Source organism: Python bivittatus, unplaced genomic scaffold (genome assembly GCF_059951505.1).
Source record: "Python bivittatus isolate LINGU-HERP-01145 unplaced genomic scaffold, Pbiv_v1 ctg000480_np1212, whole genome shotgun sequence".
NCBI classification, from domain to species: domain Eukaryota; kingdom Metazoa; phylum Chordata; class Lepidosauria; order Squamata; family Pythonidae; genus Python; species Python bivittatus.
This window is the reverse complement of record NW_028277075.1, coordinates 42,396,063-42,419,584: the sequence shown is the minus strand read 5'-3', so window position 1 is coordinate 42,419,584 and position 23,522 is coordinate 42,396,063. Positions and strand designations below refer to the sequence as shown.

General features: G+C 38.1%; 1 protein-coding gene across 6 annotated transcripts in view; it reads left to right on the top strand.

The window, feature by feature from the left end:
- Positions 1-11,286: 11,286 nt before the first annotated feature.
- The window catches only part of PPFIA1 (PPFI scaffold protein A1), a 57,788-nt gene continuing 45,552 nt past the window's right edge, over positions 11,287-23,522 (top strand). For 3 of the 6 annotated variants that reach the window (XM_088145812.1, XM_088145811.1, XM_088145810.1), the window contains exons 1-2: positions 11,287-12,561; positions 13,788-14,051. In XM_088145812.1, coding sequence (XP_088001938.1) covers positions 13,788-14,051 — 264 coding nt within the window. In that variant the 5' untranslated portion in view covers positions 11,287-12,561. The remainder of the gene's footprint in view (positions 12,562-13,787; positions 14,052-23,522) is intronic. The other 3 variants (XM_025173085.2, XM_007438058.4, XM_007438057.4) reach the window with 1 other exon arrangement.

The window sequence follows — 23,522 nt, the reverse complement described above, 5'->3', positions numbered from 1 at the left end:
ATGCAAAGAATTACTTTGGAAGAAGCTTGGAAAATCAATACCCAAGATTCTGGAAACTATGCTTTTTCCTGCTCTTTGCACAATGCAGCATTATCATTTTGTGCACAGGGAATCTATGCATGCCTATTCTGAAACAGCTCCTATTGGGTTGAAACCAATGGTGCCCATCTGTTTTTGAAACACAGAAATAATGTGCAGACCAAATACACCAATTGCAGTGAGGTGAATAGCTTTGCAAGAGCTCATTCATCTAGTTCCCTACTTAAAGGAGCCTTCTAGCCATAACTGTAATCTAACATTACAATTAGATTTCAAATGAAATGATTTACTGTATATTGACAGTTGGAACTTGGTGTGTAACTGCAGTTGTCAAAATGCCTCTTTTCAGAACCAGAGTTTTAGAAAGATTATTCCTACCTCCACAGGCAGAGGCTGCAGCTGTCTTTTTCTTGCCTCGTCCAGGAAATCAAACTGGGATCTGAACTATCATGAGTTCAAATGATGGTTTAACTTCTGATGGCACAACTTCTTGTAATGCTTATGCCTAGGAATGGGAAGGAAACTACAGTATCATACAAATAAATAAATGTTACCCTAAGAAGGTAAGAGGAAGATTCTGGAATACTTCAAAATTACTCCATGGCCTGCTAGGGTCTTGTGGCATTACTTTGACTCTCCAAAATCTACTAATGAAAATCAGATATTGCAAACTTCTGTCTCCTTTTGTGATTTAACATGTTAGAAGTTTAGTAATTAAACTTGCTATTATAAAATGCTTTTGGATCTGCCGGTACATATGAATCTGTTTGGAGATCCATATTGCTCAATCACTTTTGACTTTCTGCAATTTGTTAAACACCTGGTTGTTCTCCCAGGCCTTGGGCTAGGATGGTGGCTGAGGCCCTTGGGTTTTTGGTTCTGATCAGCTGGTTCTTTTTCTTTGATATATGTTGTTTTCTTTGAAATTCCTTTTAATTTTTTAAATTGTAAGCTGCCCAGAGTCACTGTGGAGTCGGGCAGCCTCAAAATTGAAATAATAAATTAATTAATCTCTCCAGTAAGTAACAGTTGCATGTAGATTAAATAAGAAAGAAAGAAAGAAAGAGAGAGAGAGAGAGAGAGAAAGAAAGAAAGAAAGAAAAAGAAAGAAAGAAAGAAAGAAAGAAAGAAAGAAAGAAAGAAAGAAAGAAAGAAAGAAAGAAAGATGAACTCGATCTTTGCTACAGCAACAAGGGGTAAAAAATATTTTAAGTCCACAACAGACAGATAACTTTCATAAGAGGCTCAGACACCTCCTTAATTTGTTTGAGTATAAGAAGTGGGAAGAGGTTCAGCACAATCACACTTGCAAGATTATGGTAGTATAGCCAATCTTAATAAAAGTAGTTTTAGCCTTGTGTGGAGTTGATTTCCTGGTCTGGTCTACCTAGTGGGACTGGCACAGCATGATTCCACTATCACTAATAATTAGCAGGCAAGATGAATTATACTATAGTCTGATTTTATTAAATTACTTTATTATTTTATTAAACTTCAAAGCTATCTGCATTCCCAGCTGCAGTGATGGAATGACAACTGTTCCTTTCATTATATTTAGCTCTGTGTCATGTAACTGCTTTGCTTTCTGGCCCATCAGTTAGTAGCTGCTGCTACTATAGAGTAGCCTATATACAGTATGGTACTACATATCATTCTGGAAGCTACAGCAGATGCCAACATATTCTCTGATCCAAATGGCACCATTTTTATGAACCTCAATCCTTTCTTCTGCTCAACTAACATGAAGACTGGAAGTTGCACGAACTATAAAAGAAGCTTTGATAGATGTCATTTTCAGTCTTCAGCAAAAGACTCATTAAAGACCCCCTCTTTCTATGCAGGGAATTAATGACCTCTGGCTCCAGCCCGTCTTTTGCTGCTTCCAGAGCCCCCCAAGATCTTGGGTGGCAGTCAACTAAGTAACAGCAGTGCAATCTCAATAAACAATAGAACAAAATAGATGTGTTTCATGTATTTTAACCTAATGCACCTTTACAATGTAAGCCATTTCGCCCCATGAAAGTTGGGGGGGGGGGGCATAGGCCAGAAAATCTGGCTCCTTTTCAGGTGACATCATAGTGTTCCTACAAGTCCCAGGTGCAAAAGTGCAGTTCCTAGGCTCATTGCTGGACTTCAGCATAATGTCCAAATCTCTGCTTATGTACCTCAACTCTGCCCCTCCCATAAGACAAAGGACCCATAAATGGGAGTGAGATGTTAACAAATACAAGAGAAGGGAAGGGGTGTGGCCCTTTCTGTGCTGTGCAGTCCGAGGAGAAGGAACCTATAGCTTATGCCTGGCCTTGGGGTGGGCTGGGATGGTAAGACAACATATAGAACACTTAGGAGAAGCTGGCATCACTCACTCAGAGCCATCCAATTATGGACTCGGTTACCAATCAGTTAGCAACTAGTTCAGGGTTTCTCAACCTTGGCAACTTTAAAATGTGTGGACCTCAAATTGCAGAATTCCTCAGCCAGCCATGCTGGCTGGGGAATTCTGGGAGTTAAAGTCCACACATCTTAAAGTTGCCAAGGTCAAGAAACCCTGAACTTAGAGCCTTAAAGCCTCTGTGGTTGGCCTTGGACAATGTTTCTAAAATGGTATGCCTTTTATAACAACCTCCAGGGGGAGTTCTGGCTTGCATTTTAACTTAAGTAACTCCAAATGGAAAGCATCTGCTTTGCTGGTGAGTGATATACCTTAATAACAATAGATTCTGAAGACACAATTCAGAGGATTCAATGCAAATACTGGAAATGGCCATCAGCTGAGACATGATAGGAGATGAGATGCTGCATTCTGCCCGTACTTGATGGATTGAAAGAGAATGGAAATACACTGTTGGTCCAAAATGGTATTTTCTAATGGGCATTTCTCCACCCCCATATTATAGCAAAATATAAAAAGCCATAAAAAGCCCCACAGCGTGACCTTGCAACAACCAGAGAGGGAGGACAATCCCTAAAAGTGACCATGGTGTAACGTTGCCCCCATAAGATGGGATTCAGGAAAGGTATTCCAGTTGTATTGTTTTAGGGCTGTGTCGCACAGAACAATGCTGCCCTTGCACACCATGTTCTGAAATACTTCTTTTGAATCAAATCCAAAATAATGTGTAGCCCTATTAAATAATTCTTAATTTGCTGAATCAAAAATCTACTGCCTGAGACAGATGCTTCACTGTCTAATGATAGGGCTGGCTTCTCAAAAGCCTTCTTTGTGGTTATACATCTGAAACCATCCAATCACACTCAAAGTTTGCATGCTAGTGCTATCCTACGCAATTGAGGCAACTCATTCAGGAAGGATTTGATAAGTGCTATGCCTGCAGAGTGTGTTGTTTCACTAGACTCAGATGCAGAAGTTCCCCAAGATTTCTTCTCTCTACCTAGTCCAGATGAAAGTTTTCCTCTATAGAGGTGAATAATTTAAAATGTGTTCCCAGCATATTCTTTACTCTTAAACAATCCCTAGCCCAACAGGGTAGTCTAATAAACAATTTAACGTCTCCAACACTCTTTAATAAAACAGTCTTAGGCATTAGGACATTCTGGGATATTTCCTTGGTTTGTTCAATCTTTCCAGGTAACTTTGATTTGTAGATGCATATCTGGATCCAATTATATTTTTAAAGCATGGGACATGCGAAGCACCCAGGGTGGAGGTATGCATAGCATGCATGCATGCATGCAAGGTATAGCATATGATCCTAGACTCAGATGCTTTAACAAGCTGCAGGTAGGTGCTATGTTTCTACCCCACCCCATGTGCTCCAAGGCTTCTTTTTCAAATCAAATTTGAAACAACCCATAGGCCTGTTGCCTACCCTAATTTAAATAAAAGATCTGTGATGGAAGGTATCTACAAGAAGGGAGTGATGTGGGAGATCAAGGCTATCAGGAAGGAAGGGTGGCATTCCAGCAGGGGAAAGGAGACAAAATACAATGCAGCCTACAAGAGGAGCGTGGGAAGGGAAAGAGGTTCAGGGTAGCCACTCCCTAGAATCTCCCAGGGCATATCCATTAGTTGCTGTAGTATAGACTTAGTTTGGCAAGACTCTGTCTATAAGGTGTAAGCAAATAAAGGAACTATACTCTACTGGACTGTTTCAATGTTGTTCTTGGGCTGGTCCTGACAAGATCCCACTATTCACATACAGTAGAATGATCACTTCCAGAGAACCAGTGTGCTATAGCAGTGGTTAGCATGTTGGACTTGCATTGGGGAAAGCCAGGTTCAAAACTTCACTCAGCTATTAAGCTCACTGATTAATTTGGTCCAGAGACCATCTTTCACCCTATCTTCCTATCAAACAGGGCTGCTCTGGGATTCTGACTAAGTGATAGAGATACACAACCCTTCTTCTTAGAGGAAAGGCAGGATATAACTATAGTAAAATAAATAAAATTAAGATTGTGCACAGTCATCGCTCTACATCAAGGCAGGAATAATACCTGAAAAATCAGCTGAGTAGGCATATGTCTGAATTAGCCCTAAGGATGCAGAAATCATTCAAAGAGTGCTTAAAATCTGCAGGCATGCCAGCTCCCTCCCTCTAGCCAGGAGGCTAGGTGCTTCCTCTGTTGTACATAGTATTAGGCTTTCTGGCACAATACTGCATGTTTGGAAAACCATATTTGCTGCAGCATGTGAAAATGTTAAGGCTGTGATAATCAAGCACCAGGTGCTGGGATTTAGCACATGCAACAATTTCCTGCCATGAGGATTATTTTATGTGCTCTTTGCAACATGTGCATTTTTTTCATTTCTTTTCATTTGTACCTTAGATTCATATACATTTCCCAGAACGTTCAGTCACTGGTTTTCCTGACCTGTTAGTTGTGCAACATTCAGTTGCTGTCGCTGCAGATTTGAATGGCAGAGCTTTTAAGAAAAATCTCTATCAACCTTATGTCTCTAGGTGGCTAAGCTACAACTCCCACTATACTATGCAAAGTGCCTATGGCAAAAGCAAACCTTTTATTTTCTTTTCACATTTGGTGTAGTGGTTAAGGTGCCGGACTATAAACCGGGAGTTCTAGCCTTCCATTAGGCACGAAAGCCAGCTGAGTGACTTTGGCCCACTCTTTCTCAGCTCAACCCACATCACAGTGTTGTTAGGAAAATAGGAAGTGGGAGCTTTATTTATTTATTTATTTATTATTTATTTATTTACTTAATTTGTATGCCACCCATCTCCCCCAGATGGATGCCACTTTAAATTGTACCCAAAAAGAAACTAATAATAATAATAATTTATGTCATAAACCAGCAGTGGTGGTCCCCATGGTTATCGGCACACTGGGTGCCATACCAAAATATCTTGCACAGCACTGAGAAAATCTGTGCATTGACAAAATGTCCATCTGTCAATTACAAAAGGCCACACCGCTTGTATCTTCACATATACTACGCTGATCTATTACGACATCCTAGGTTCTTGGGAAGAATTCAGTGCGAATGAAGGCGAACACCAGCTAAAGAACTGGGAGCTGTGATCTCATGTTGTTGTGTATACAATAATAACAATAAGAATAGCAGCAGTGGACCTCACAGAAAATAATTATATAGTCAAACAGTAACTTGATGAATAAGGTGTTTTAGGCTCAGGGAAGAAGGAAGAGAGAATACTAAAAGACTGTTCATGCAATATGTAGTATTTATCAAATTATAAAAAAATATGCAATAGTAAGGGTAGTTTGAGCCAATTGGAGCAGGTGCACTTCTTAACAATAGATTTATAGTAAATTTGTCTTGAGGAAAGTCCCTTCATCCCCACGCCATACAAGAGGGAAAGACCAGATTTTTTTAGATCTCCCTCAGCTATACAGTATTTTCAGTACATGTCATATCCTTCCAAATATATTCAAGTGGTTTGTTTGAGGCAAACCTACCCAGCCGCAAAGACACCATTCCTTCTATTTAAGATCAGTGAGAGCTAAGAAGCTGTTCCCCCATGCCAATTTGATGCTATGGCAGCAAGGGGGGGGGGGGAGTCAGCTGAAATGGGTCTAGGCACTGCCTGCTCTGTGCAGATACCTACCTGTCTTCACAGAATGCACAGTAAGTGAATAGGGTTGAAGTTTGCAGGACGTTTTCCCCTTTCACTTTAGCTTGGGTCAGATCTGATCTAAAACTCCCTGATAGTGCTTGTATGTTGTTGGGTTTTTCCCCTCAACTTCTGTCTTGAAATAGAAATTTTCCAAATATATGTTGCGAAACTAAAGTAATATTGTGAGTAGGTAGAGTAACAATTGCCCTGAATTCAAGAGCCACTGTGAAACAAGAGTTCTTCAACAGAGGGAAAATTGGATTATCTGCAAGCTCATTCTTTCAAATCTGAACAAAGAAAACACTTTCCTCACTGCTATTTCAGTATATCACAGCTGAGGCCAGAAAGAAACTTTCGTTGCCCCCTTCATTTTACCATTTCAAACACATTTTTCTTTTTAATTTTTAATGCTTGGTTTTACTTTATTGGATTTCACTGCAGAGTCATCAGGTGATTTTTCTCAAGGTCACACTGAAGTTTTTAAAAATTTATCCTGTACAGTATTTGCACACATGAACATTTAGGCTTTGTTTGGAAGGCTGATGAACATAATACGCACAGCCTGATTTCTAGGCTTGCCTGAAACTTAGCCATAAATAAGCTGAAGCACATATAATCAAAACAATTGCATGCTTGTTCCCAGCCTTCCTTTCCTTTCCTTCCCTTCCCTTCCCTTCCCTTCCCTTCCCTTCCCTTCCCTTCCCTTCCCTTCCTTCTGTTCTTTATACTGTACTAGCTGAATCTTGGATTGTAGGCTTTTTGGAGCAAAAGGACTTTTCTTCTACCCAGAAGGCCAATACCCATTGGGTGCAGTAGTAGATTCCTGAAGTAAGTATGGGGTTGGACTAGATTATCTCCAATATCCCTTTCAACCTTTACATTCTAGGAATTTGTGAATAAATACAATTACTATCAACACATTTGCTGAATAGCAGAACTGTAGGAAATGCCGTTGATCCTTCCTTCTTCATATTTTAACAGTAATATATATATATACATTTACAATTTACCAAATAAGGTTATTATATATGCAGCAGCTCTGATTCACAAAAGAATGCAACACATAATCAAGGATATTTTACCTCAGTGTTGGTAGGGTCCATCTTCATATCCTCAATAAACGTGAAAAGCTATCCTTGCTACAACAACCATCGTGTGTACAAAGAGGTTTGCAGAAGCCCTGAACAATTAAATTTACACAAGTAAAATTTCAAGTGGAATTATGACAAAAGCCTTTCTTTATGGACTTTGGTAATCGTGTGTCCTGCTGTTTCCTGTACGCTTCCTTTTTGGTTTTCAGGACATCCGACAGCTCCTTATTCACCCAGCTGGCTTTTTATGAGCTCTCTTTATCTTTCCTTTGGATCACAATAGCCTGAAGTTGTACTTCTGATAAAATCTCATTCTATAGAGCAACTGTAGACGCATTCTTCCCTTCATTTTTTCTCCCATCTGTGTTGATTCCTGAAATTCTATTGAAATCTGCAGGTTTTTTTTTTATTTTATTTTTGTTCTGATGCTCTTAGGCCCACTTTCCTTCAGAAGTGCTATGCTTCTCTGTGGGAAATCAGTTCTTTTTTGTTACTCCAAAACTAAAACAAATGAACTGGTCTTTTTTTCTAAGTTTCCAGTGCAAAAATGTTGGCCTTTATGTATATCAAGTATTTAACATTTGGCACCGTGATCTCAATTCAAGAATGAAATTCACTAGGGCTGTTCAGTGTTCAGTTCTGAATGTGAAAAAATGTTATGTTTATACTCCCACCTGCTTCAAAGCACCTTTTTTACACAATCCTGATATTTATATATATGTGTAAAAAAATGGAGGGATGCATTCATGCCCTTTTCAAAACTATGGGTCTCACTGGTTAGATCATAAAAACCCATGTTTTGATCAACCAATGCAATTAGGATATTGTTATCTTTTTGTACATAATTCCTAGTCTTTCAAGCCATCTAGCACCACTGGACCATCTCCCCCATCCAGGAGTCTGACTGCCAATTCCAGTTTTTGTGGGGTCTTTGAGCAAAATCCCCTACTTTTCACCATGGTCTCTCATCACCTCTTTATCAGCATTGGCAGCTTCTCTTCATTCTCACTGCACATCCTCACTAACTGCAAGGATAAGAGCAGGATGCAAGTGATGAACACCTGTCAGTAACTGATATGTCTCCTCCTGTCAGTTCTCTTTCACAAAGGAGTGGAAAGTGTGGCTGAGTAAGCAAGTGGTGAGATCATTACTATATGCCTGTTGTTCCCTTTTTTCTGCAACAGTAATGAGAACTGGATTCTAAGTCCAAACTCCACTATTATCCAGAAGGACGGCAGGCAACAACTGAGCAGCTCATGGTTATTCTTGCTATTAGTTCTTACTATCAGTGCTTGCTTGCTGACTTTCTGGCGAGGCAGGCAGGCCACAGTGGAGAAAAAGGACAGCAGTGACTAAATAACCAATGTATAGCCCTAAAGAACCTATATAGTCTGTGAAGAATTCTTCGGAGCCTTTTAGGAGATGCGTTCAGGTTAAACAAAGCTTTAATTGGGCCTATTATGGGTGAATAAGTACACTATGCAATGCCAGAATATACCCAATACTCCTCCCAATGATAGTTATTATATCCTATAATATGGATACTTTCTGATTTGTTGTAATGTACTATAAGTATTGTATGTTATGTGGTAAGACACTTAAAGTCATATGATTGAAGTGTTATAGAAACATTTCTAATAAATAAATGTGTTGCAGGTAATTTCTTTTGCGTCTTCTCAAAGAGGAAAGTTTGTTAAGGTCCGTTAATTCACAGATTGCTTTACCATCCATAACACTTGCGACCAAACAAGTTATTTTCCATTATCCATGAGAATATTCAAACAGTAACCGTTATCCTATTTGGCAATGATTTTTTTCCTACATCCTAGGTTTTGCACATTTTTTATTAATGTGCTTTGAATATTTAAGGTAATTGCAAATGCCATCTCCCAAGCAGTAAGGTTTAGTAATTAAATATTATTAAATATAGTTATGTTATATATAACTATAAATAAATATGTTAGAAATATGTTAGAAATTTAGAATTTATCAATTTACAAACAGCATTGAATACATTGTGCCGATTGTTCAAAAAGGGTGATTATGCATTTCTGGAAGGAGGTGAATATGCCAAACTCTAAAACTGATGTTAATAACATTTGTCAACTCTCAGCCTTTGAACTGGCTCTATCAATAGAAAGACAGAATAGTAATATTCTGTCAAAGTTCAGTTTGTTCTTTGAAAATAATTATTAATGTTGGGCAGTTCAGTGTTTAGTAACCACGGTGTAGACAGAATTCCTGACATTTTGCCAGCAACAGTAGCTGGCATCCTCAGAGGCAAGGTAGTCTACCATGCAGACCGCAGTCAACTCAGCAGAGATTAACTAGGCTCCTGTCTTATAGCCAGGTACCTGATTTTTGATTGGTTTTTAGCCAAGTTGGTTTCCAATTGGTGCAGATTGGTGAGGGCTGTTCTGATTGGTTGTTTGTGCCCAATCCTGATTGGTCAACAATCCTGATTGAAGGTCAACACTGCCCATCAGACACCAGCTATGAAAGCCTATACTAGTAAATTAATATTCTTTAATAATTTGTATAAAACATAGCTAAAATTTTGTAGGTAGGTATAATTTTTTAAAATTTCCCTCTTATACATTTATATTAGTGTGTAGTTGGTTCTATTTAGATTTTTATAGTGTTGTCTGAATTGTATTCATAAGCTTTATATTTTTTTGATTCTTATTTGCTATTCTCCCAAATAGCAAGGATGTAGCCAGCAAAAAAAAAAGTCTCTTTAACAGACTTTTAAAATACTAAATGTGGATACAATAATATTAAAACATATATGGGGTTTGTTTTTTGCTTTTGCTGTTACAGTGGTCATTTTGCTCCTCTCTACAAGTGAAAAGGATCTGATGGAATAAAAAAAATTAGTTGATTCATAAGGCCAGTCCCCAAACATACTAGGAGAGCAAATGTGCATCCATTCCTGGGTATGTAGTTGGTGCATGGAAGCCATTTGATATCTGGAAGTTTAAGGAGGGCTAATTCTGCACCAAGCTATGGCCTAAAATAGACTGCATCCATTCAGCTATTTTACTTTAATTCACCCCATTTTCTGTTCCATCTCTCATTTTTTTCTCTTCCCAGAGTGTCTTGGTCTTCTCTTCATGCCTTCTTTCATGCTGCTAATGCCAAGGGTAAAACTTCTCATGGTTTGTCTCCCATTAAATGTTTATATCTCTAGTAGAAGTACTATTTCCCCCCACCCTCCAATTACTCATCTAATCCATAGGTCATTGTACTCTGGTACCCTATGTAGCACCTAGCACATATTCCCTTACAGCAACCTATACTTGTTACTTAGCAAGTAGCAGTAGGGATTTCTGCAAGTGTTCTGTTTGTGGACTCAGTAAAAACTGTCTTCCCAAAGGGCAAAAGTTAAGGAAAAACAAACCAACAAAAACGCTAAGCTTATGAGTAATAAAATTATTAGTTGGAAGCTAGCTACATTTATTCAAAAGTATGTCCACTTTGCTTCTCATATCCTCCTTTTCCACGAAGGGATACATATGAATTGTTAGTCCTTTTTGAAATTCTTCATGATACTCGATGTGCAAAATATACCTTCTGTGCGTTCACAAAGGTGAACCAATTCATGCAGAGGTGACTTTTTAAAGCTCCGGATTTATTAACTGTAGCTATTTGCAAGTAACCGGAACAGCCGAACCTTGCTCGCTCTGTAACTCATTAACCGGTCGAGTCCCCTCCTCTTTGCCCTTCTCCAAATTAAGCCCCCAACTCACTTCTCGGAAAGTGCAGTTAGGAGGCGCTTTCTCTTCTTCGCAGATGCTTCCCAGTCTCTTTTTCCCCGCACTAGCCTCTTACACCGATAGAAATATTATTTGGAAGCCATTCCCCCTTAGAAGTGGCAAGAGGCCAAGAGTCAAGCCTCCAGGGCCAGCTCTTTGCCAGGGACTCCCTTGTGGCGGTGGAAGACCGTGGGACGTGACCTTCAACACTGCTGTACACATGTTGTTTATTTCGGAGGAGGACCTCCGTGTTTCACGGTCCCTACTCCCAGCGATGGACGCACAGGGCTAATTTCTTCTCTTGTCCCATCAGAGACAGACCGCGGCCTGCTTCGTCTTCCAGCTCTCAGGAGACACAAGCCTTGCCGCCGGTGCCCCGAAACCAGCCGCCGCCCCCCGTCTGGTTTCGCTGAGCGGCGACCTCCCCGTCGCCTTCCCGGGCGAGACGAAGGCCCTGCCGCGCTGCATTGTGGTCCACGCTGTTGTAAGCTGAAGCCGCAGAGGCTGTCGGGAACCACAGGCGGCGGCGGCGGCGGCCAAGGGCCCGGCTGAAGCAGGGACCGACCGCCTCCTGGAGCTTTTCGGCTTTCCTGCAGCGCTCTCCTGGGCCCAGCTCGCCACTGCCGGCTGTCGTGGGGACTCGGAGAAGCCTTGGGGAGCATCCCCGAATTAGCTACCTCGGATGGGGATGTGGAAGCAGGAGGCGGAGCTACCTGGGCAGGGAAGGCCGAACTTGAGAGCGAGAAGCGGGGCGCAAAACTCCTCACTGGCGCTGTGGGTCCCCTGAGGCCTCCGAAAAACAGCCCTCGACCCACGAAAGTCACGCAGCTTTCCGGTGAGAGGGAAACTCCGAGGAGGCCCCCTCCGGGCTCTTCACCCCGGTCCTGCAACTTTTCTCCGCTTTCTGCTCGTTTAGCTCTCCTGCCCCGTGAAGGTGGCGGTGAGGAGAGCTCCTGCTTCCCCCTGGAAGCACAGAAGGATAATGGTTGGCACCCACATCTCAAGGATGGTCTTTGGATCTTCCCTCGCCTTTTGAAGCTTTCCTTTCTCAAGCAACCTCCCCTCTCCGAAAAGAGGAATTATAAATGCACGGGAGAAGACACGGGAAACTTAACAAGAGGCGGAAGAGAGTAGTGTCTTCTAGCGCCTCCGTGAGAACTGTAATAGCCTCAACTACTTTTTCCCCCTTCTTCTTTTTCATTGAAGTAATGCCATTGTGATTTAAAGTGAGATTTCTACATCATGCAGTTTGCTGGCCCAAAGACACTGAGAAGTACTCTGTCTTTTTGCACATACCTCTCCTCCCTTGGCTTTTGAAAAAACTTGTGGACCGGGCTTTAAATAAGAGAGCTTATTAACAACGTTATTTTTAACCATTTGCTTACTGTGGAGAACTTGGTTAATTGATTCTCCTGTTGGCTTGACTTTTGTTAGGAAGATTACTTGTTGCCTTGTGTGACTACCCAAGGTGGGGATTATTTAATGAATGAACATTGTAGTCAGGGTGAATGGCTGCTCTACTACTTCAAATGCTTTTGGAAATTATTATGCAAACTTGCTGAAAAAAGCTGATATTGCTGGGAAAAATTGGTTTGTGACAAATCTATTTAATCAAACAAGGTAAGTGGATCAACTGAAGCTTGCACAGTAAACACAGTTTATAATTATGAGGTGTGAAGGATTACTAGAAAAAAGTAACAGGAGTCCATTCTGAACACATTAAGTCAATGCTGGTTACATTGTTTAGTTTTAAATGATTATGTATTAAGCTCATTTTTATTTTGTTATACAATCATTAACACATGGGAACTCAAATTGGAATGGAGAAAATTGCTTATGTTTAGCTCAGTAATTATGAACATCTAAAGGGTAAAGAACTTTAAAATGAATTGGGCTTTAATAAAGAATAGCTGTTCACTTTTTTATGACTCACTTCAGGAAACTAATTAAGGCTTTCTCTAATGCTGTACCAAAGTGTTCAAATCCATCTACATCTTCTCAAGCTTTGAAGGCTTTATACTCAAACATTCAGCATTTGCTTGGGGTAAAGAGATTCAGGTTCAGAGCTATGCTAGTTCAGGGCCTAGTGATTCTTTTGCAGTAATACTTGTTCGTTCTTTTGAACTTTTACAAGACAGCTTTTTAATGTAGCATTTCCTAAGGAGTTTCTTCTTATTAGTTAATAGCATCCAGTTGCAAAAAGGCATCAATACTGTTTCTGTAGTGGTACATTTCTTTAAAAGAAATTGTGTGACACCCACCCCCACATTAAGCTCAGAGAACTGGAAGTAGATTTAAAAATTAACTAGTTTTTTTTAAAGGAATTATAAGCATCTTCCAGATACCCTATTTTGCTCGGGTAGACTATGATTGGCTGATTAATAGGTCACATGAACAAATGACAGTTTGCTTTACTCCTTTTATGTCTATTGCTGAATGCACTTATTTCAAATTAATCTATCTGCAGTAATCACTACTCCCGTGTTTTCTGTACTAGCAATTATTAATGCAAATTAGAATGTCTAAACTTACCCATAAGCATATGCTGGAATCAGATAAAGATCTACCCTTCTACTCTTCTTTAACACCTAGTAGGAAAGTTAGAATTTTAAGCAATTATCCATGTAAAGCGAACTTGAGCATGGGAAATTATAGGTAAATTTTATCAAATTATATGTTGCACACAGATGTCTGTTACAGTAGACTTGTAATGAAATTGTGACAAATTCAGATAAGTATGATTGGATGCTTATAGCTAGACAAAGCTATAGCACATTAGTTTTATTACTTGATTTGTATTTGTCTGTTTAATGGTATCATAACTAAATCTTAAAATTAATTTCAAGATGATGTGTGAAGTGATGCCGACCATCAGTGAGGCAGAGATTCCCTCAGGGGGAAGTGGAAACCGTGGTTCAGGTTCTCCCCTACAGTCAGATGCTGATTCCCATTTTGAGCAGTTAATGGTATCCATGTTGGAGGAACGTGATCGCCTCTTGGACACACTGCGGGAAACTCAAGAGACTCTTGCATTAACCCAGGGTAAACTACATGAAGTTGGTCATGAGAGGGATTCTCTACAACGACAGCTTAATACTGCACTTCCTCAGGTATGATTTGTTTAAATGAGAATATTTTTAAATTTAAAAATGAATAATGTTAAAAACAATATTTTAAATTCCTTTCCCTAACAATAAACCAAGAAATAATAAACCACCAAAGAGATTGTGTTCTTCAATAATTAACTTAGGAAAATAAAACACTATTCTAGGTTCTTCATTTAATGGGATTTCTAGGAATGATGAAGCGAAATATTTAATATGTTTGGACAAAGTTTGGAAGGTTGCTTCACTGAGATTTAAAAATTAGTTAAAAAAATTTTTTTTTCATTCTGAAGTTGTGGGCAACAAGATTGTAAGACTTTTCAAAGTGAAATATTTCTTAGACAATTTACTTGCTACTCAAAAAGATATCATAGAGATAGCTAATGATCATATTTACAATGGTGGGATTTCTCACAGAGAACCTGAACATTAAACCAGTGATTGACAAGAACTATAGCTTTTTAAAATAAAAGTAGAGTAGAATGACAGTTCTGGCTGGAGGAAAGATAAAAAGTGATTACATAATTAGCAGCTGTAGCACCCTGATGCTCTTCTGCATATGAAGAATTGCAGTAATGCTTTGTCATCCTAATCTGTCCCTGTATCAGGAAAGAGATGAAGTTCCAGCTTTAACATACAGTTGTGTTTCTGAAAGATGAAACCATGCAGCATATTGTGGCTTAGCCTCTATAGTCTTAGCTTTTTTCTCTGAAATTTCATATAAACGGCTTCAATATATTGTTTTGCTAGTTTTGCCATAAAGTAGACACTCTAGTGTTGGTATGTATTTTCTGCTAAGGAAAAGTCTAAGCTTCCTATAAGAACAACTTGTCCAATGGCATCCATTGAACTTCACACCTAAGTAAAGATTTCATCTTTCCTCTGTAGTAATAACAGCACAGCTGTTACAAAACTGTAATTTTTCAGCAATATAACTTCCCCGATATTTTGGTGGTGATTATAAATATAATATTGTGGAAGAGGGTGGTGATTATAAATATAATATTGTGGAAGAGGGTCTTCACATATTAAAAGATGGGAAAAATCAAGAATCAGATGAATTGGCTCCTTTATATAGATTCCTAATAGCCATAGCTTGATTCCACCATATAAATTATAATAGATACATGAAGTGTTATCTGTAGTTGTGCAGATGAGCATTTTTGCGTATGCAAATACTGTATGTGTATGTATACATATGTGTATATATTTATACATGCATACATATTCCCATGAGTAAGGGCAGACAGTAACAATTACATTATTAACATTCATAAAATAATTAGAACATAATCAGTTGTACAAAGATGGAAAGATTTGGCATTACCTACCATGAAGGAATGGTTGATGAAATTGACAGAACTTGCTGAGATGGACAAACTTCTTTGATTAGAGAAAGGACAATATCTACATTTATTGGTGACTGAAAATCCCTTATGAACTTTTTGCATAAAAATGAAAAAATGAACTTGTGATTTATGGTTTTGATGATTAGATAGGATAGATTATAGAAAGAAGAAAGTCATGATGTAACTTTAGAGAGAGAGGTTAAATATAATTGTACTTATAATTGCTGTGAAGAATATTGGAAGCTACGTCTTTATATCTTTATATCTATTTTTTGTATTCTATTTTATTTTCTTATTGCACTTTCAGCTTTTTCTGTGATTTCTTTTTTTCATTGTCTCTGTTTTAATTTAGTTTGCATTAGTTCTTATTGCTTTTAAAACTTTTAATAAAAATTATATATATAAAAAAACAATCAATTGTGATAATATAATAGCTTAGTATTCGGTGTCAATTAACACAAAATAAATTTTAAAAAAGCCTTCAGCTTGATACAAACTACAGAATTTACAGTTAAGCATCTTGATAAAAGGCTTGTAATTCTGATGTTTAGCTAGAATTGATAAATATCACTGAAAAAAAGCAAAGGAACAAGAATACAGTTTTCTCCCTAGTAAGTCATTATTCTCATTTCATTGATGTTAATAATAAATTGAAGATTTAATTTCATAGGAGTGGGTCTGTATGACAAGTTACCTTTGGTCAGGCTCATTTCTGAAGAAAATCCAATTGACTTGGAATGATAGCTAGATGCTGGATACAGTGTGGATCCTGAATTCATGTTTCATTTAGGAAGCCCTGATGTTGTCCTACTGACAACTATTGGAAAGCATCAAACAAATTTTAGTTCATTTTTTGCTCTGCTTGATTAAATTAGATAAAATGTGCATGATTAGAAGTCCCTTATGTGACGTATGGTAAAGGTGCCAGATTTCTTTTAAAAAATTGAATTGAAAATTGGTGCATGTTTTTTTGGGTCTGGGTGTTGTCAGTTAAAAAAACCTCTCAGAACTAAACATAACCTTTGCATTCTTTGGTGGATTTGGGGGAAATTTGCAGACAAAAGTATTTCTTCTGAGATTATTACTAGAAGAAGTTCAGTCCTTAGATAAATAGATTTAGGGTATCTTGTATTTGAGGGTTACCCCCCCAAAGAGCATGTTTATGTCCCTTTCTTTTGTTTTCATGGCAGCTACTATGAAAATGAAGGAATTTGTTCACCCTTCATTCTTTCTGGATTTTTCAGAAATTTGTAAGAAAAAGCATAATTCATAAACACTAGGCAAAAAAAATGTAAATTTACTTAAGGGGGGGTTGGGGAGGTCTAGTTAAAATTAGTGAAACACAGCTGTCACAGTCATAAAAATGAAAGGCTTGAAAACTATTATAGTTTTCGTCTAACATAGATGTAAATTTTTCTTTTGAAATTTAATCTGTTTTTGAAATAAATTCAAATATTTGGCTAATATTTTTGTTTTAAGAATTTAAGGTACAGAGCCACATACTTCTTAGTGTAACACTTTTAGTAAGGGCTTATTTTAAATGCAGTCCTAATTAAGGATTTTGTTTTGACAATGTATTGTATTTAATTTGTGTTCGAAACACATTGAAGTAAAAACTCTTCTGTTGTGAAAATTGAAATTAGAGATGAATAAAATATATTAGTAGAGCGAATGAATTGTTTTATTTTGGAATGCATGGTAAGACTTAGAAGAAAGAATGTATTTAATTACTGCTATGTCAAAAGAATATTAAAGGCAAGATTGATATATAGCTACACCAAAGCAAACGGTGGAGCAGACTGAATAAATGTAGTAGGGTGTGTTTAAGGGACGATATTTAATAATCTGGATTAAACTTGTAGCATTTGCTTAAAAGATAGTTACAGGTTTTGAATGCCTAAAAGCATAATGGAGAACCATATTTAATTGGTAACTAAGGTCCAGTTATATTATGAACTTCAATGTTAAATATAAGTATTATAGCATAAGAAATATAAACCTCAGGGCTCATTGGTCTGATGCTTTTTAAAGGTAGATAGCTTTTTGTGTTGAGAGGCACATTTGGAATTTTGAAAGGAGGCAATAGGTGCTTAAAATGACTGCTATGATGTGTATGACCCTCACCTGTGTTTCAGAAGAAACCCTCTCACCTCCTTAAGTAAGCCAGAATACTTCTTATCAGCTCAGTCATTTGCTAGACTTAATATGGCCAGTCAGATGCAACAGATTTTATGATGAGCATTTGAGAAAAACATCTTTTGTGTATATCAAATGCACAACTAACTTTTAATTAAATGACAGTGATATTGTTACATATAGCTTTTGCCTGTAATTTCTTTCTATTTAGCTCTGCTGCAGAAAATATACCTTGGGATATTTGCTCTAAGTATAATCACTGAGTTCATAGTTTAATCCATATCCAAATAAATTGAATTATAAAAGATTTGGCCATAAGGAAGAATTGTAAGGCATTTGTGGTAGCTTAGAATGTTAAGCCATAACATAACTAAAGCTTGCTAGTTTTGATTTACTCTGTGGCATGTACCCCCAAAATTGTAGTTTTTTCACATCCTACTTGAAGAGATCACAACTTAGTGAACAATATACACAGTATATTGCATATTGCAGTTAAAAAAGATACAGTTAGTATCTTTACTGGGAAAGATGGTGTTGGGAATGGTTTGAAGGATACTATTGCAATGTAAAGTGGAACTGAAATCTAACCTAGTAAGTTATTGAATATTCATGATATGTATTTGGCCTGTTTTATTAGACTGTATATCTGCTCCTTTGTGACAGTCATTTAATAGAATATGCAAGATAGCTGTATAAACAAAACAAAACTTTAGAAACTTTATAAACAGAACTTTAGAAACCATATTGCAATTTAAGTGCTGCCACTGACATATTAAATTTTACAACGGTTGCAAAAACACCAGTAGACATATTTTAAAGACTGACTGGAGGAGCTATTTTATTCAGTGCTGTCATTGAGTCTCATGTGTTCTAAATGGATAGGAGTGCTGTTCATTTGTGAGCTTATAACTAGAGACAATTTGGCCATAGTAGTTCATGTCCTAATAATATCTTCATTTGATTACTGTAATGTGTTGTATATGGGGCCGCCCTTGAAAACAACCTGGAAGCTTTCACTAACTCAGAATGCTGTAGTGAGAATTGTAACTTAAACGGCCAAGCAGAAGCATATTACATCAGTTCTGGACAAGCTGTTCTATCTGTTCATTTGCCTCTGGGCACAATTTAGTGTTTACCTTTAAAATCCTGTAATGACTTAGGACCCAAGTCTTTGCCAAAATGCTTCTGCAGATGCCATTTTTCCTGTACCACAGATTGTCAGGAAGGCTCTTCTGCAAGTACTTGGGTGCATTCTGTGGAAGCAAAGGAAAGGCATGAATGTCGATTCATGTATTAGAAGCATTGTGTCTAGATTTAATACAATGTGCTCCATATGCTGCTGACCTTGAAGCTTGTTGAGAAGCTTCAACTAGCATAAAAAATTACTCTTAAGTTTCCAAGAAAGGTATAGGAAAACCTGATTTATATTACACCTATTCTCCATAATTTGCACAGGCATCCTTTCACTTCTGAACCCTTAAATCAAACAAGACAAAGTGGGTGGTGGTTCAGAATCCAATGAATCTGTGACAATACCAGCTCTGGCCAGGAGAACCTTTGCATATCTATGTTTAGAATGCATATTTATGAGGTCCTGGAAAGGAGGTCTACGGGTACTCATATCCTTATCAACTCATTCCTGGACTACTATAATTTACTGTATAGTATGCGTCACTATGCGTCAGTATGCGTTGTCCTTTGTCTGACCTGTTGTTCCTTCTCCCCTGCAGAGCACAGAGATTGGAGAAGAAGGGATTACTGTATAATTTACTGTAAAGATTGTCTGAGAGCTCTGGCTAATGCAAATTGCAGTTACCTTGCAGTAACCAGGTCTATCAGTTATGGGAGCTTCATTAGGGAGCTTTCCTGTATTAATTAACTCAGTCTTTAACATCTTTGGAATGCACCTAATTTGTGATTCTGCCAGAGAGTGATGTGATGGGGGCAGTTGCTTAAGCTGTGGCTTACTCAGATTGAGTGCCCTTGTTATGGAGTGCTTTCAGCATCTTCAGCATTGAAATGTTGCTCCTGTGGTTTTGTTGGTTTGGTATCTTTTTCTCAGATGCCCTTCATAAGATTATTGGTGTATAAATCCAGTTAATAATTATTGTGCCCTGACTGTGGAACATTCTTCTCCCAGAGCTGAGATTTCTGATGCTTTTTGGAACCATGTCAAAATCTGTCAGCTTCTCTAAGCATTTTATGCTGATTTATTTCAGTCTGGTTGCTGTGAGCTTCACATTTTCATAGTTCCTACTTTTTGTCTTTGTCTTATTGATTGCCAAAAGGAAGAATAGAAAAAGGAAAAAATGTACATGAATATTAATCTTTTAGATAATTCAGTTGGACTTCAATGTCGTCACATCATATTATACTATTTATTTACAATTTTTATAATTTATTTACATTTTTCATTTTACCTAATTATAAAAGGGGAAATGAAAAATTAAACAGATAATTTAATAGTCCGATTGCTAAAGAGTCCTCCAGTCAAGATTGTGATAGAATGTTTGTTCACATATATAGAGAGGTAAATTCCATAGACAATTGTGTAATTGATGGGTAGAGAATTGATATACTTCCATGCTTGTAATAGCAAACCTAGGAGTATACAATCTCTATTTGCTTTGTCCTCATTAGTTTTTATACTATTTATTTATTGATCAAAACAGTGAAAATCTACAAGAATCAGTTAATGTTCCAAAACAAAAATATATATATAAGATAACTTTGAGGTAAAGGGGAGCCATTATGATACAAGACTGTATCATAGGAACTCATGTTGTGTTCTGAGCATCACATCTCCAGCAATTAGCTTAATCTCCACATCCTTTTATTTTTAATACTTATTAGATTGAAATTTGATTACATTTTGGATATTGCTTGTGTAGTGTAAGATAGAGCATACTTTCAAAAAAAGAAATATAAATGTGACTGACTCTTGACTAGTTGAGAGCCAGTCTGGTGCAGAGATTAAGGTGTTGGTCTAAGAATGGTGAGACACAGATTTGAGTCCACTCTTAGTTATGGAAACTCAGTATGTGATGTTCGGCTCACTTACTCTGAGCCCAACTTTATATTCAGGCTTGCTGTTTGGGGGATAGAATGGAAAATCCCATGTAAGCAGCCTTGAGCTCTTGGAGGAAAGATAAGATGTAAGTCTATCAAATAATAACTTTTGCTTATTTCAATCGAATAAGAATATTTATGGCTGAATCAAAATCATATTAACTTATAGACATAATACCCAATGAGAGTAGAATACTCAGATTGTTAAGTTTTTTTTTAATTCACAGGTGGAAATGAAACGATTATTACATGAAAGCACTTTGATGCCAGCCTGAAATTCTTAAATTAGATGTTTATTTTTTAGAATTATGAACTGAATACTTAAAAATGAAATAAAATAGGCAGAAAATTTGTAAGTTTCTGAATAACCTGTAACACTTAAAACTCCAAATAGTTAACATTCTAAATTCAGTACAAATCTAACCTGTGTTTTCAAAAAATGTTATTTCATATTGTTCTGGCCTTTGTATTGGTTGATTTTTTTTCCAATCAGTGTAGAAATTTGAAGCCTTAAATAGTTTTTGTGGGGTGTGATTCTTGGACTGCATACAATGTATTAAATCTCTTAGCACACAGTAAAAGTAATTTGTACTTCAAATGAATGAAAGTTTAATATTAATAATGTAATGAAATCTGGTATATATTTTCATAGAAATAAATTCCATTTGGCCTCATGGAATGATGCAATAAAATGAGACATCCTTTCATTATATTTCCGATACATAGTCTGATGTATTCTGATGTACTTTGGGTACATAATAGTTTAGTAACATGGTATCGTTCAGATGTTTTTTTATTATACAGGTAGTCTTCACTTAGCAACTGCCTTATTCAGCAACCTTTCAGTTATGATGGTGCTGAAAAAATAACTTTACAACCAATGCCCACATTTACAACCTTTGCAGCATCCCTCAGACACATGATCACCATTACAGTCAGTATGCGTTGTCCTTTGTCTGACCTGTTGTTCCTTCTCCCCTGCAGAGCACAGAGATTGGAGAAGAGGGGATTACAAGAGAGTAAGTAGGCACAATGGAGAATACACCAGGTTGTTTGTGTAGAGTGCTTGCAACTGCCAGCGCCACCACATTCCTTTCAATGTATGTTCCCCATTGTGTGCCTGCTTACTCTCATGTAATCCCTTCTTCTCCAATGAATGTAAATACAAACATTAATTCCCTTTTTGCTAATTATCCTAGCACAGAGGTGAGCATTCCAAAGGGCGAGGGAGTAGTTAGGAGGCAAACAAAAGCCAAAGGTGTGAAACTGATTAGTTTTGTCAGTTTTGAGCCAGCTATCCCAGCTATTCCAGCACCAGGATGAGCATTCCTAAGGGCCGGGATGAGCATTCCTAAGGGCAGGAGAGCACAGTTGTGGTCACAGGATTTCCCACTTAGTGACTACTTCGCTTAATGACAGAGATGCTGGTCCCAATTGTGGTTGCTAAACAAGGATTACCTGTAACTTATAGTCACCTCATTTGCAAGCTGGCTGGGGCTGACAGAAGTTGAAGTCCAAAATATTTGGAGATACTAGGCTACATATTCTGGTGTAAAATTTGAATCCTTTCACATATGGAGCAGGATTTATTTGGTTCTCCTCACCTCCTTCATCTTGATTGTATATACCTCTTCTGCTTTTTCTCACCAGATGGCAGCACCTGCTGATCTTGTTTGACTTTGGAAGCTAAGTTGGGCTGAGCTTATTTAGTACTTGAATAGTGGACCAGCAGAGGTTAACAGGACTATACATTAGACTAGGAGGTCTGAAAATATCCAGGAATTAAGCAGTGGCAAACCACTTCTGTACAGGTAGTCCTTGACTTATGACCATTTGTTCAGTGACCATTCAAAATTACGACAGTGCTGAAAGAATGAACTTACAACTGGTCCCCGAAGTTATGGCTGTTGCAGTGTCCCTGTGGTCACATGATCAAATTTAAGGCGCTTGGCAGGGCACTCGCACTTACAACTGCAGGGGCACTTCAACTCCCCCACCCTCCTATCTTCCCCCCATCTCTACCATTTGGCTGCCCTGCACTCTGACACCTACCCCTGCCACCCTCTGCTTCCTGCAGCTGACATTGCATCTTCTTTCTCCTGCTGCTGGCCCAGGATCCAGACACCAGGTGAGGATGTAGCCCTGGGATGCACATGGTGAGCGCAGCAGGGAGGTGGAGCCTTGTCCGCTAAAGGGAGCTTGCTGGCTGGGGAGGAGGCAGTGAGATGGTGAGGTGCAGTGCTCTCTGTTGCTGGGTAAGGCAAGAGAGACGGAGGTGGCTTCCCAGGCAAAGGTGGAGACTATGTGGGAGGTGCTGTTTGGGGTGTTGGTGTTCAAGTGAAGGCAAGCGCAGCAGGGCAGGAGAAGCATGAGGTCCCAGCCTAACAACTGCAACTGAGATTACCAGAACTGCCATCACTAAGCAGTGGAGTCACGTGATGTTTTGCCTAATGACAGCATCACTTAGCGATGGAAATTCCGGTCCCAGTTGTGGTCATAAGTCAAGGACTGCCTGTACTGTTGCCAAGAATATTGTATTATGGTAGTCACCACAAATCAGGCTTGTCTTACTACTATGTATCTGCTCTGGAGGGTCCCCCAGATATGTAGAGCACATTTTAGGAGGTCCCTAGGGAAGAAAATGAAATTGTTCTACCAGTAGATATAACTCTTAATCTTATAGAATTAAGACATTTTGAAAATAGTAAAATAGCATTTGAATTTTGCAGCCTTAAAATTACAACCTTTAATTGATCTTTGGGAAAAATTACAGGATAAGAAGCGTAAGCAAATGTTGATTAAGTTATAAAAAGTTATAGTTGGAACTGAATGGTGACTTACAATTATTTAGTTTGTGAAAAGTGGAATGCATTCTGCAAGGAAGAATATTAAAATTGTTAAATTGTCCCTTTTCTCAAAATCC